Source organism: Nannospalax galili, unplaced genomic scaffold, assembly GCF_000622305.1.
Source record: "Nannospalax galili isolate Female #2095 unplaced genomic scaffold, S.galili_v1.0 scaffold100, whole genome shotgun sequence".
In the NCBI taxonomy this organism is placed as follows: Eukaryota; Metazoa; Chordata; class Mammalia; order Rodentia; family Spalacidae; genus Nannospalax; species Nannospalax galili.
Window position 1 is genome coordinate 14,864,985 of NW_008352891.1, and position 14,471 is coordinate 14,879,455.

At 44.0% G+C, this 14,471-nt stretch overlaps 1 protein-coding gene across 1 annotated transcript; it reads right to left on the minus strand.

Annotated features, from left to right (window-relative positions):
- Positions 1–55: 55 nt before the first annotated feature.
- On the minus strand, positions 56–13,823 carry LOC103747660 (low molecular weight phosphotyrosine protein phosphatase). The gene is made up of 6 exons (XM_008850184.3): positions 13,682–13,823; positions 9,098–9,144; positions 8,877–8,990; positions 1,598–1,659; positions 420–525; positions 56–292 (listed from the first exon to the last, which is right to left on the minus strand). The coding sequence occupies exons 1-6, from the start codon at positions 13,722–13,724 to the stop codon at positions 215–217; spliced, it is 450 nt and encodes a 149-aa protein (XP_008848406.1). The 5' UTR covers positions 13,725–13,823; the 3' UTR covers positions 56–214.
- Between the last annotated feature and the right edge of the window lie 648 nt (positions 13,824–14,471).

Here is a 14,471-nt window from a genome sequence, read left to right on the forward strand (position 1 = left end):
GGGCAAGGTGAGAGGTTCAACTAATCTACAAAATACTTAACTACACCTCAAACCATTTTATTCTAGCATGTTTATTTTGAAAATATAACTAATTTCCACCTAAAATTATTTTTCAGATAAACAGTAAGTCAACTGAAAAAACAGGCTGGACATAGGGCTACGGATCATCACCACCTTGGGCACAGCACTGCTAGATGGTGGTGGGAAGGACCAGCTAGTGAGTCTTCTCCAGGAAGGCCTTGCAGCACCTGAGGCATTGCTGATACACTAGCTCCAAGTCAGAGTCATTGCCCTGCAAGGACATAAAAAGAAAAACTAGCAATGGTATATATGATGACAATGTCCTCAGAAGACCTGAACCTGTCATTTGATACCACCTGCCCATCTTAACACTGGCCCCAAACCTGAAGTGTACTTACATAATAAGGATCTTCAATAATGAGTTTTTCCTGTGGATCATAGCTCCCAAGTAGCTCAATTTTAGATTTGCAGTTTTTAACTTGATTACTTTTTCTATTCAAATCTCTGTAAAATTGAAACATGAACTTAGATTTCTGATCTACGGTTTCAAGTTAAACACGGACATCTGCTCAGGGTTTAAGAAACATCCTTATCAAAATACAGCCAATGCAACCTGATTTGAAGTGAAATAGAACACTCCGCAGGGCCACAGGACTTCCTGCAGTGTGTGAAGTGCTCTCTCTGGCACAGCAGAGTACAGCATCAACACCTCACTGACTCTGACACCCAAAATGTGCATCTTTAAGTCACACAATAACTATGTCTTCTTCTGTAAAATACAATTTGATACAGTAAAAAAGATACTATTTCAGAGACATAAAGAGGGTAAAAAGGAACTCAAAGACATGTGCACCACATCCCAATACAAAGGGCCAATACAGACAAGGGTGACAGCAAGTGAAGGCGGGAGCCAAGTAGGACTGGATGGGGAATATGGAAATCCAAGTTCAGGGTGAGTGAGGCCAGGAACAAGTGGGTACAGGAAGGTATGAAGGAGAAGGTAGCAGGCAGCAGCTGTGCTGTAGACCCTTCTACACCCACCCATCCATGACTGAGGGAAGTAACAAGTCCACTGCTCTTTGATTTGATTTCTTTTTTGGTAATAAAATGAACTTATGAAGCGTAGGGCCCTGTAGAGCACATAAGCATTTTATAGCCAATTACTGCTGTCTGACACCCTAGCCCATCAGTGTTAGCTATCAAAAATGTAACAGTGAAGTCTTCTGCCTTGTCAAAATTTACTCTATAATGCAGCATTCATAGGGAAGTAAACAAGATACCCCTAGTCTGTTACAGCAGAATCAAGGCTTCTCCTCTACAGCTACAGCCTACAAACCAGCTGCTCCCATTCCATTCACCACACTAGCTGGACTTTCTCTTCTGGAAGGCGTCCCTCTATAAACAGATCTCTGAGACTACGTTACCTTCTGATCTTCCTGCCAGCTTGAGTACTGTATATGGTAATCATCCCTGCACATTAAAAACTCTAAGACAATAAAAAGTCATTTTGGACAATGAGTTGCTTAACCTATCATGCAACTGAGGGGAGGACAGAAATACTCTAAAATATCATTACCTCAGATTGCTTTTATCCATATACAGTATATAATCGAATGTGGCAAAGTCTTCTTTGGTAATCTAAAATCAAGAGATCAAAATACAGTGCTTATATTCAGAGAAACAAGTAGTCTAAAAATTATAATTAGTCTATTCCCCTTCCCCTTCAATTAAAATTTTTAATAAATGAAAATATAATCAGTGTAGTTCCCAAACCACTTGCAAAAATTTTTTGTATTACAATGTTCTTTGCAATAATATAAAATAATATAAAAAAGGGACTGTTCGCTTCAGTCCCTTGATAATGAAGTGTAATTCTGTCAATACCCTGAAAGCCCCTTATTTAATCACCTCCACTACTCTCTGTTCCATTCTACCAGCACTGAATGTCCTAGGCCTTGGTAACTGTGGTGCTTTGAATGAGATATTGGCCCCAAGGCTTAAGTGTTTGAGCACGTGGTCAGCTGATGGTGCTGTTGGGGGGTCATGGAGCCTTTAGGAGGTGCAGCCTTGCTGGAAGAAGCACACCACTAGGGGCAGGCTTCGCGAGTCCACAGCCTTGCTTCTGATTTTACTCTCTCTACCTCCTATGTGTGCTTGAAGATGTCAGCTCCCAGATTTCTGCTCTGGCTCCCTCCAGCCATGCCTCCCACGCCATTATAGACTCTCCCTCTGGAACCATGAGCCAAAATGAACTTTTACTCTAAGTCACTTTTGGTCATAGTATTTTATCACAGCAACAGGAAAGTAACTAATACAGCAACATATACCAGATGAAGTGACAGATCTTTGTCCTTGTGGGCCACCAACCCACACAGGAGAATAAATGTCCTGGAGAAAAACAGGATAGAAAGGAAATACAGGGCCTTGAGAAAGAACTGGTTTCCAGAAGAGTAACCAAAGAATTCTATCCATGACTATAAATCCATAACTTAAGCTAACACAGAAGGGATTCCCTCAAGACTTTACCAGATTCTAACATAAAGAAGTACTTTTTTCTGCCAGGCATGGTAGCTCATGCCTTTAATCCCAGCACTCAAGAGGCAGAGGCAGGTGGAGCTCTGTGAGATTGAGGTCACTCTGGTCTCCATAGCAAGTCCAAGCTAGCTGGGACTACAGTGAGACCCTGTCTCAAGTACTGTTTTCTGACACCATAGCTTAGATATGTGAGCCTGCTTAAAACATAAATGAAGAAATTATCTTGCAGATTTTGACTTCCCAGGAGACACTGAAATGCTGGTTAGAGATAGAGGGGGGTAAGCTGTTGTGCTATCAAACAATGACTACAGCCAAGAATAATAAAAATACTCAATGCTGGTTACTCTGTTAAAAATGGGAAATACTAGCTTTTAGTATGCACTCCTATTAATGTTGATAAGGCATTTAAATAATTACAAAGGACAAGATGGTAACTTATTTCAAAATCTATTGAACAAATACTATAATATGAAATATATTCTTTTTTCAAATTATGAGAAATACCTTGGGACTTAAACATCTATTTTGACCTGATTATACTTAACTTTTCCTAAAAAAGGAAATGCTTAATAACTGAGTCAAACTACACAGGGGTTTCGGATTTATAATAATAATAAGGAACAGCAGCTTTAACTGACATCTCACATAGAAGACACACTAAAGCATTTCTGCAGCTACACAGAAAATGACTTGTGGCAAAATGACCCCACTACCAAAGACAACTGAAAACCACACATAGAAACAAAGCACATCTTCAAAGTCATGGGCATGCTCCTAGGATAACCTGGCTCACTACTGCAGTTGTGACAGGAATATGGTCACTGATAAAAGATCAGCCCCCATGGAATTCCATAAGCCCTCTGCACAGAACAGTGTGGGCCTTACCTGTTGACCCCAGTGGGCACTGACAGAACCCTAGAGCAGAAATCTAACCTTTTACAGCCCAAGAGCTCTTTTTTTTCTCTCTCTTTTTTTTAAATGATTTTGTGTGTGTGTGTGTGTGTGTGTGTGTGTGTGTGTGTATTTCACACAGAACCTCCCAATCTTATTCACCCTTATAACCACATCCTAAATGGCACCCTCCCATAGCCTCCCTCCCCCCAATTGAAGCCTATATACTCTGTCATCCCTGTTACTATCCACTATGTTATCAGTGCCCCCAGCTGTTACCCAGTACTAGTCCATTGCTGAATCTAATCAGCCTATCTAGAGTTCCTTGTTTAGCGCTTCCTCATCCAGCAGCAATCAGTTGCCAACATTCCTTTAGATAAGATTGGGGTCTGCTGTTCATTTTCCCAGTTCTATGCTGGGTTAGTTACTGTCTGGGAGTCTCTTGGGCCACCCTGGCCAACAACTCAAAGGAAGGTATCTCCTGTCTGGCATTGTTTCTTGTTAGGTAGCCTTTGGCTATACACATGGACTCTTAAAGAATCATAGTGATGACTTTAATCCTTGGTTAAACTTTCCTTTTGGGTGTTTAAGACCATACAGTCGGCCCAGATTAACCAATTATTTTTACTCTTAAAGTTGAATCTGTTCCTCAGGGGTCACATGGGCTTGGGAGGAGCCCCTGACTCCTTTCTTTTACCAGTTCCACCTATGTGAAGATAAGTCAAAGGTCCTACTCTACTATGGCTGGCTTCACTTGGATGCATGGAGGAAATGTTTCCTCTGTGTTGACCCTCCTCTTTGTAGACTGGACACTGGTTCAAGTCCATCTGGTGGGGTCTCCACAGCCTCCTTAATCAAGAGGACAGGTGACTCACCATAGTTACAGGACATTTTGAGAGATGCTCCATAGTCCCCTGAAGCTTAGTTTACCTTGGAGGGCAAGGAGCAAAAACTGTCCTTTAAGTCCCTCTGACCAGATTAGTATAGGCCTCAAAATATGGCTGTTAAACATCCAAGGTTAGTTCCACCAGTCTGGTACTTTTAATAACCATGTGCTACGAAGATAAAGTTTGGGCAAAAACCAAACATTCTCAGATAAACCTTGACTACACATATATTATGTTCCTTGAGCCAGTTGTATGTATAATTTGTCAGTAAATTGTTGGACTAATATGGTTCCTTCTGTTTTTTTCAAAACTAGCTAGGCATTATTTATCTCTCTCATTGTCTAAGCCTTCTACCACGGTTTCCCCATTTTTCCCATTTCTCCCTAAATAACACCCTTCTCCTATGGTCCCTCCTCTAGCCCAAGAGCTCTTTATAGCCTATTGATGGGGGTTATAGCATCATTATTGAAACTAAAGAAAAATATTTTTATTAATCAAAAATACAAATCCATTCTTCCTATGAGGTTTTTAATTTTAAAAACTTTCTAAAGATTTTTAAAATTTTTTATGTATATATGTATGTCTATGAATGTATGCAATGTTTGTGCAGGTACCCAAGAAGGGTAGAGAGAATATGGGATCCCCTGGAGCTGGAGTTACATATAGTTGTGGGTGCTGGGAACCAAATACTGGTCCTCTGAAATAGCAGAAGTGGTCTTAACCACTGGGTACTATGATACATGTTCTAATGTTAAGTAATGTACAATTTAGGAGTACTTCCAAAGCACTTGTGAATCACTGTGAATACTATTCTTTGATACTAAACCATACCTGGGTACGCAATGGTTAGAGGTTAGCTGTAATGCACACTGGAAGTCCTATACAAAGAGCCCCCAGGACAGAGATGCCAATGGTGCAAAGGGTCCAGGAACCTCCTTGAGAGGAGAGATCTAGGCAAGGTCCACAGTGGAAACACAGGGCCCTGAGTGCCCTTCCGTCAGTCTGGGGCAATGCAGAAGAAACTGGGACCAGGCCTGGCAGGACAGCCAGCTCTGGAGGAGCACTGGCCCAGAAGATGAGAGTCAGCACTCTGGGCCTTGCCTACCTAACAGGGAAGAAACTCAACAGGCCAAAGAGTTTCCATGGACTCAGTGAAGAAAAGACCAACACTCTATGCCATGAGCTGTCACACAGGTGTGCCATCCATGCAATACCTCAGACCAGCAGAAGGAATGGGGCATTCAGAGGCAGCATAAGCCTCCAATCCTAAGATGCTCATCTACCTGCATCCTTGCAACACTGAACCAGTCTAGGAGCAAACACAATTATCCAAAGGCTCTGTGATTATTTATACACCACCCCAAGGGCACCATGCAACAATGAAAACAGAAAGCAGGCTCACCAGACCTGGTGGTGCAGGCCTATAATCTCAACTACTTTAGGAGGCTGAAGAAGGAAGATCAAGCCAGCCTGGGCTACAGAGTGAGTTCATGGCTAGCCTGGGCTACAAAGACCATTAAAATAAAGAATAACAACGCTGGTAATATGGGTTAGTGGCAGATCACTCGCCTACAAGCATGTGCCAGACCTACCTAAGTTTAATTCCCAATACTGGAGGCGGGGGGCATAGAAATGACCCATACAGTTAACAGACCTTATTTAAAATAGTATTTCTCTCACGAATTCACAGCAGTTGTGGTTTTACCTGCACAAGATGGAGCCCATCAACATTCTGATAAGGATGGGTGTGCTAGATAGCTTAAGTTTCACCAGAAAACTACAACCACAGAAAGATCAAGGAAAACTTAAAGCAATCAATCAATAAAAATAGACAATAAGAACTCAGTAAATACAATTTCATGGCCTCTGGAAATAGCAAAAAGATTAGTAGTTCAGAAAGCTGGTCAGTAGGAAATCACGTACTAGGAGCAGGATAATCAGAATGGAAACCAGAGAACAGAATACAGAAAAGGTATGTTCAACAAACATTGGCTTTCAGAAGGAAAGAAAAACAGAGGGAAAGGGGTAAATTATGAAAAAAGAACAGTCTGAGGTTTCCCAAAATTGATGAAAAACATCAAGTCACATTCAGGAAGACTACTTGGGGCTCTCATAGCAAAGTTGCTGAAACTAAAGATCAGAAGAAAAACAGGCAGCCAGAAAAAGATAGTACTTTCAAACCAAAGGAGCAACAGAAACAACTGATGATATCAATTCTTCTAAACAGGTAAAGCAGGACTCCTACCAGCCTTCTATAGACTGTTTAAAGAACAGGAAAGCCCCCGATGTGTTTGATGAGACTGAAAAACTCTCAGTAAGTGACAGGTATGAGTGCTGGACATAAAGTCATGAGAACCCTGTACAGATGCTCACCTCATCTACAATGGCATCATCCACATGAGCCCCACACTAGAAGTTGCCCACACCCACAGCACAGGTAGATTGGCAGAGGTAGATCAGGTAAATAAACTGCAGAACAATGCGGCACTCAGCACTGACTGCTACACTTACAGACTACACACGCATAGCCCCCACTTCTAAGCCAGGGAGGTGACACAAACCTGCAAGCCCAGCACTGGGGAGGCAGAAGAACTGCCCTGAGTTTGAGGGTCTAGGCTAGGCTACAGACCTTGACTCATCAAACAAAACACAACACAAATGATCCTACTCCTACAAAGCTAAAAGGCAGAATGAAGCTTTGGGAATAACTTCTGCACAAATGGGAACAGGTTTGCCAAGGGGCCTCAACGTCATAGTCAGTTATATAAGCTGACTATAACACATCCCTGTGTGTGTGTGTGTGTGTGTGTGGTCAATTTAATATAAGCTGGTGAGAGGTCACTTAAAAAATAACATGTGTACAACTAGGGTAATTCTCCACCCAGCTTACCACACTGAACTGACATCCTAAGAGACTAAGAAATAGACGAGCAACATGTCATTTATTAAACCTAGGTTGATAGAACCTGGAAAATGAAGATTTTAAGAACTGTGCAAGAATAGTTATTTACACAAACTGTGAAAATTAGTAAAAAGAAAGAGCCTGTAAACAAGCTGGGATGTGATAATGACTTACAAAAATATTCTTTACTTTGAAATTGTAAAAAAAAATTTAAAAAAAAAAGGTTGGGAAATTTTTCCTAAAAACAAATGGAAACCGCTCTTTTGGCCGTGCTGGGCAGCAGATCCCCCACCATGGGCCATGTGATTCAAGGGCAGAGGAAAGGTTCTGGCTCCGTGTTCCACATGCACGTGAAACACCAGAAGGTGCTAAGTGTCTACGTGCTGTGGGCTTCGTTGAACAGCATGGCTACATCAAAGGCATCGTGAAGGACACCGCTCACTATCTTAAGGGCTGGTCGAGCCTACCACAATTACAAGGTAAAGAGGACCTGTTGGCCAGGTGTACGGGGTGCAGCTATGCATCCTGTGGAGCATCCCTTTGGAGGGGGCAACCACCAGCACATTGGCAAACCCGCCACAATTCGCAAGGATGCCACTGCTGGGCGCAAAGTGGGTCTCACTGCTGCTTGCCAGACTGGGCAGCTATGAGGAACTAAGATGTTCAGGAGAAAGAGAACTAGAACTGAGGGGCTCTATTTTTTAAAAAAGAAAAACCACAAAAAGATTCTATGGAAATACTACTTTCAAAGCTGATCATTAAAACTGCTCTTGAAAGAATTCCAGCTTTGTTTTTCAAGGTGTATGTACTTAAAATACTCTACTTACATGTGTACCACTTTTGTTACACAATTCTGATGGATACTCAAAATAAGTCTCTATCCCCCAGGCTGTGGCAAAAACATTGGACAAATATGCAAAGCCTTAAGTAATTCAAATGAACAAATGATGTAAAATCTTTCATCTTCTGCCCCAATGAAAACTCTATTTAAAAGAGGATCAGAACTTACTTAATTTAAAAAAAGAACTCAGAAAAATGCAGCTGCCGTTTTCTGATTTATAATACGAATACAAAGCTATCGTCATCTGAAATTGAAGAGTCTGTTATTACTTCCGTAGTAGTCTTCAAAGTCCAGCAACAGACCACTAAGTGTTTATATTTTGGGGCACTTCAGATAAGGATGTTTTTGGATATGTGTGACTTTGTTGTATCAATAAACTGGTAACATAAGCAGAATAGTCACCATGGCCTAAACGTCTAACCAAAAATTATGCACTAATAAGAGTAACAGAGACCACAGCTCAGGCCTGGCTCATAGCTGGACTGTCTCACTATGATTTATGCCATTTTTATTTGTTACTTAACAAGGAACGCTAAGGCCACTCAAATCCTTCAGAACTATACACATCAGGTTAGGTCACCCCAATCAAACATACCCATTAACACAGGGTTGCTCAGCCTCTCAAGTAGACTCTATGCAGTAGAAATTAGACAGGATCTTTTCTACCTGTCTTGTCTTTTGGGCTGTGCTAATGCCACATTTCTTCGGTAGCTGACAGCTCTTGGGTCCAGGGCTAGCCAGAAATAGCGCTGCTGTCAATGGCCCACTGTAACACAAAGTGTAAGTCAAGTTCCAGTACCTGACGAGCAAGGTGATTCATGAGGATGTCAGGCTTTCTCATGCAGTTCTGCCCTCGATAGTCAGGGGGATTCTCCACTTCATAGGTAGATGTAGCTGCACTGTCTATCCTCCACTGCAGGAAAGAAAAAGACTGTTCTGGACTTTGCTGCCCAGAGGTGTTCAGGCTGGACTCTTCAAAGAACTGAATAGCTCTTACACTGAAACGTTTTCATCATTTACCAGTTTTCTGAAAACTGCTTCTGCAATGGGTGACTGGCAAACGTTACCTTAAAAAGAAGGGAGACATACAGAGGCTGTTAGTCATGGTAGAAAGGACATTGATTTCTGGCCTAAAAAGTGGGTAGTCCACTCCTGTGGTGGATGTAAAGTAGCTACACCTTCTGTGAGGAGAAGCAAAGACTGGCAAAGCAGAATAGAATTCCCTAGGAGAGTAGCTGTCCAAACCAGGTTCAGTACCTGACAGATGGCTGAGGTAACAAGTATCAGGAAAGTAAATGAAATAAAAATCAGTTTTCACAAAAGCAAATTATGAAATCAATGAAGTAGGTTGCAATCAGCTTAGTTTAAAAAATAAAAAGTGGGATGGAGAGATGGCCCAGTGGTTAAGAGCACTGACTTGCTCTTGCAGAGGACCCAGGTTCGATTCCCAGCACCCACATGGTGGCTACGAACCGTCCTTACCTCCAGTTCCAGGGTAATCCAAAGCCCTCTTCTGACCTCCACGGCACTGCATGACATGGGTGCACTCACATACATGCAGGCAGTACTCTCATACACATAAAAAAATAATAATAAATAAAATATTTTTTTAAAAAAGAACAGAACAGAGATATTTATTTTCAGGTATATCACACATAACAAAGAAGAGTAATACTTCAAAGCAAAATGCAAATGTGTTTAAGCATGGTAGTTGAACACAAGCTTTACTAAGCAATCACGTGCAAAGCCCTATCCCAGGAGGCCTGTGGTCCCCAGAGTTAACTAGGAAGAGGTCCCTCCTGACTGCCCCACCTGCCTACAATATTTGACATCTGTAGCGAGGTCTAGAGCCCCACACTAGCTGACTACAAAACTGTCCATCCCCACCTGCCGATTCCCTCAGAATAACCATGGAACTCAGGAAAGTGCTGTATTTATGACTTTGTTTTAATATAAGACAAATTGTAGCCAACTAAAATAAGTCTCATTCTAGGGGTCCCAAAAAGGAGTTTCCCTGTCCTCGGGGACACCTGATTCTCCTGTCACCAATGACTGACAGTACAAGAGTATTACTGCCAATCCAGGAAGCTTGCCATAATACTAGTATTCAGGGTTACTAGTTAACTGTGAGGAGATGGTAACTCAGGACCCAGCCTGAGTCCCTCAACAGGATAAACTATGGGGCTACCAAGACACTCTATTACTCCTACAAAGTCTCAGGGAAACCAAAGGTGACTTTCCAAGAGCCAAGCCAAGGACTAAATTCCTTACTACACAGACAAAAAGACATCTCAACTTTGCAAGCAGGTCTGCCATGAGCCAGCCACTTACAGAAGGAAGACACAAAATAACAAAAACAAGAAAATAAATGCCAGTAAGTGATGCAATAGTACAGGACCAGAAAAACAAGGATTGCCCCCAAACTAAATAAGCTGCCTGGAACCTGAGCCTGAGCCAATGCTCACAGGATGAAGAGTCTAATGGGCCAAAGCCAAAGCTGCAGGGTACAGGGGTGCATCTGTGCTGGTCCAGGCACAGAAGACAGAAAGTGTGAGCTGAGGGGTCTGACACATGGAGCCCTAAGCCCATGCCAAAGTCTGTAATTGGTGTAGCCAGTAAGAACCTGAAGGTTCTAGGGAAAGGGGCAGTATGACTCATTCAACACATTAAATCTATATACCTACTACTTTTGAGTCAAGCTGTGGTAGGGCTTGCAGATAGAAAACTGTTTTAAATACACCTCTTCCTACAAGTTAAGAACCTCAGAAGAGCTCAGGACTGAAAGCAAACACACTCTATATATGAAGGTAATATGAAAAGGCCAGTGGGAAAGAGGCTAAGGTAAAAATGTATGATTCTTCACCCACGATTTTTAAAAAAAATCTTATGTATTATTTTTATTTTATGTGTATGAGTATATTGCCCGCATGTGTCATGCAATGCTCTCAGAGGTCAGAAGGGGGCATCGGATCCCCTGGAACTGGAGTTACAGATGTGGGTGCTCGGAACTGAACCTGAGTCCTCAGCAAGAGCAGCCAATGCTCTTAACCACTGAGCCATCTCTCCAGCCCCACTTCACCCACCCTTAAGTCGGTCCACATAATTCTAACAAGGCAAGCTTACAAGAGAAAAAGAAAAACAGATTTATTTACTCAGTTTTACTTGACATGGGAACCTTTAGAATGAAGACCCTAACAGTCAGGGAAAACTGTCCAGCTTTATGTATTTTTTTTAAGTTAGCATATATAGTTTATAATTAATTTTGAGAAGAATGGACACTTGTGCATAACTGTCACTGAACAAAGGGCCTCTTCCTGATGACAACATATGCAGAGAGATTTGGGAGAGTCCAGGCAGGCCTGTCTGTGTAGCACTCTTTCCTCCTGGGTGTGAGGTGGGCTCTGGAACAAGGTCTTTAAGGCAGAATGACCTTTCTAGGTTTAAGGCTTCTCAAAAGAAACTAGAGGAATCCTAGTTTCTATGTTCTCTCTTAGAGGAATTCTGCTTTACTTCAGGTGGTATGAGATAGGAAGGCAAGAGGTCAGAAAGATTTGTTCAAAGTACATATCAAGATAAAACATCATATTTTGGGGTATCACATGAGTCTCGACATTAGGAAAAAAATTAAACAAGGGAAGGAGAAACTTTTTGAGAGAGGTTAGATTCTCCTGGCTTAGAAATGCCACATTCCAACATGTGATGAAACACACAGATGCTCTGGTCACTGTGCATCTCTCTACATCTACAAGACAGCACCTGGCTTCTTCCTATAAACTATGGTTTTCTATAGTAATAAAAAAGTCAATAAATCATGGAGGCTAAGACAAGAAAAAATAACTTTGAATGCCCTCTGTGTTAGTTTTCTGTTGCTGTGATAAAACACCATGACCAAGGCAACTCATAGAAGGAAGAGTTCATTGGGTTTACAGTTCCAGAGGGATAAGAGTCCATCACAGTGGGGCAGGCATGGCAGGAGGCAGCTGGAGCAGACAGTTAAGCGCTCACATCTTCAAGCACACACAGAAAGTGGGGAACTAGACCAGAAGTGGGCATGACTCTCAAAGCCTGATGCCAGTGACTTGCCTCCTCCAGCATGGCCATGTCTCCTAAAGGTTCCATGACCCTCCCCAAACAGTGCCACCAAATAGGGACCAAGTGTTCAAATACTTGGAGCCTATGGGGGACATTCTCTCTCATTCAAACCACCACACATGAGAAAAGTCACGCAATGTACAAGATAAACAGCAGGGAACTCTCAGTGTTAGCAACTTGGCTTGGTACTAGGGTGTTTATCTAGCATGTGCAGGACCTTAGGTCAGGCCTCTGATACCAACAACTATACACACACACACAAACACACAGGCATAAAAAGTGGAGCCCAATGGCCAGACATCAGTAAAACACAGAGCCTCAGGTTTTACCTTTTACAAGTGCTGGAAACTTAAACACCATCTTGATTCTCTTTCTCGTCCCCAGACACAGTGGCTGGAGCTGAGATTACAGCTGCCTTCCTCAGTTCTCCAGCTTACAGAGCAAAATGGTCCCCTCATAATCTTGCTAAAATAAGCTTTTCTTAACCAGTAGCCCTACCACTGACAAACCCCTGATGCTTCCATACACTTCAATCTTGAAAGAGTCCAGAAAGATTCAGAAAGAATACAACTTTTGCATTTCAAACATAATAGCTTTTTTAGCCAGATTATGAGGGGAGCTTTTTACTCACAGACCCACAGGCAGGTGAGAGGGGTCCTAGGTTTGGAAGAAGGGCAAGTGAGGCTGGGAGGACAAGGGGGAAGGGCAGGGATGATGATTTATCCTGTTAGCTTGACTGGACTGAGATGTCTAGATTATCAAAGTACAACTCTAGTTGTGTTGGTGACGGCATATCCAGAGAGTATTAGATCATAGGGGCTCTGACCCCCAATGGTTTAGTCCATTAATAGAGTTACAATATGATGCCACACCTGGGAGATAATGAAAAGCAAGACGTGGTGCCTACCTGAAGAAAGTGCACCACTGGGGGCCTGTCCTTGGAGCTAAGGCTTGCCTTGGCCCTTCCTACTTGTCCCCTTTTCTACACGTACTGTTCACATGGAGCAGTCTCTGCCTCATGCTCTGGCCACTCTGATGACCTTGATGCTCAGATGCATATGCCCAGAATCAAAAGAGCCATGCAACCATGGACTAACCCTCTGAAACTGAATAAAAAACCCTTAAGTTTTCTGATTAGATATTCTGTCACCGAGGTGAGAAAAGCAACACAGCGGTTAAGGGATGACACAGACGAGAGGAGGGGTAGGAGAGAGGAGCCACAGGCTTGGGACAGGGACAGGAGGGAGGACATGTTTGTGAAGGAAGAGCAGGTAAGAGGGTGACATGGGCTTGGGAAGGACAGTAAGGTGAGCAGGGACATAATTTGAGACAAATTATGGTTTAGGTTCACGTAGTACCGGAAGATGAGCCAGGCAAGTGACTGTTCCTAGGCGCCTGCCCATCCTCGGCTTCCGCCCCTGCTTCCCTCCGCACAGTGTTCTTCAAAAGCTCAACACAGAGCGCATGCAAGGTTCCTAGGAGAAAGGCTGTGTTAAGTCGGCGCACCCTTACCCAGACACACGAAGAACACCGACTTAGTCCCATGCTCAGCCATCTTCCGGTGCGGACCGGGCGCCCAGTGACCGCGTAGGCAGGTGGAGCGTGCGTACCGCCACCATCACGCGGGTAAACCTGCGCAGTCAGCCGCCCTGCGTCTTCGCGCTGCTGGAGGCGGGGTCGCCAGTTGCCTGCGGGCCCGCGAGAGTGAGGGGCGGGGCCACCGCCCCGGGGGCGGAGCGCGAGGGCGGGGCAGGGGCGGGGCCACCCGGTTCCCTGGAGGGCGAGGCCGCGCTTTCGCTCTCGGCCCTGCGCTGTCCAGAGGTGCAATCACCCTTGCCGTCCGACTCACCTGGGTGCGGGCGGGGTGTAGGGAGGGGAACAGGTAGTAGGTGAGGTGGGCGTGCAAGCCGAGAGCCTCAACAGGGCGAGTCCGGGTGGTCAGGCGATATGGAGGGCGGGTCAGGGCCAGTGAGTTCTAGGCGACGGCAGGCAGACAGACCTCTGGACTGCGCGCCTCGGCTCCTGCTCCGGCCCTTCTGGTCTGCCTACCCCTCTTAATTCCCTCCCCTCGGCCGTCCCACTGCCCAGCAGTGAGTGCTCCGTGTTTAAAAAGAGGGATGATTTAGAAGGCTCCAAGGGAATGAGGAGGGTGGGCGCCATTGTGCAATGTCCTAAACAAGGGTAGAGGACAGGGGGTTGCACCACCCAAGGCAGGGCTGACACCTGTCCTCTCACCTGAGTCAGGTGTGCGCCGCTGGGCGGGTCCGGCCGAGGAGGCGGGCCGAGTGGGGGGCGCCTTCCT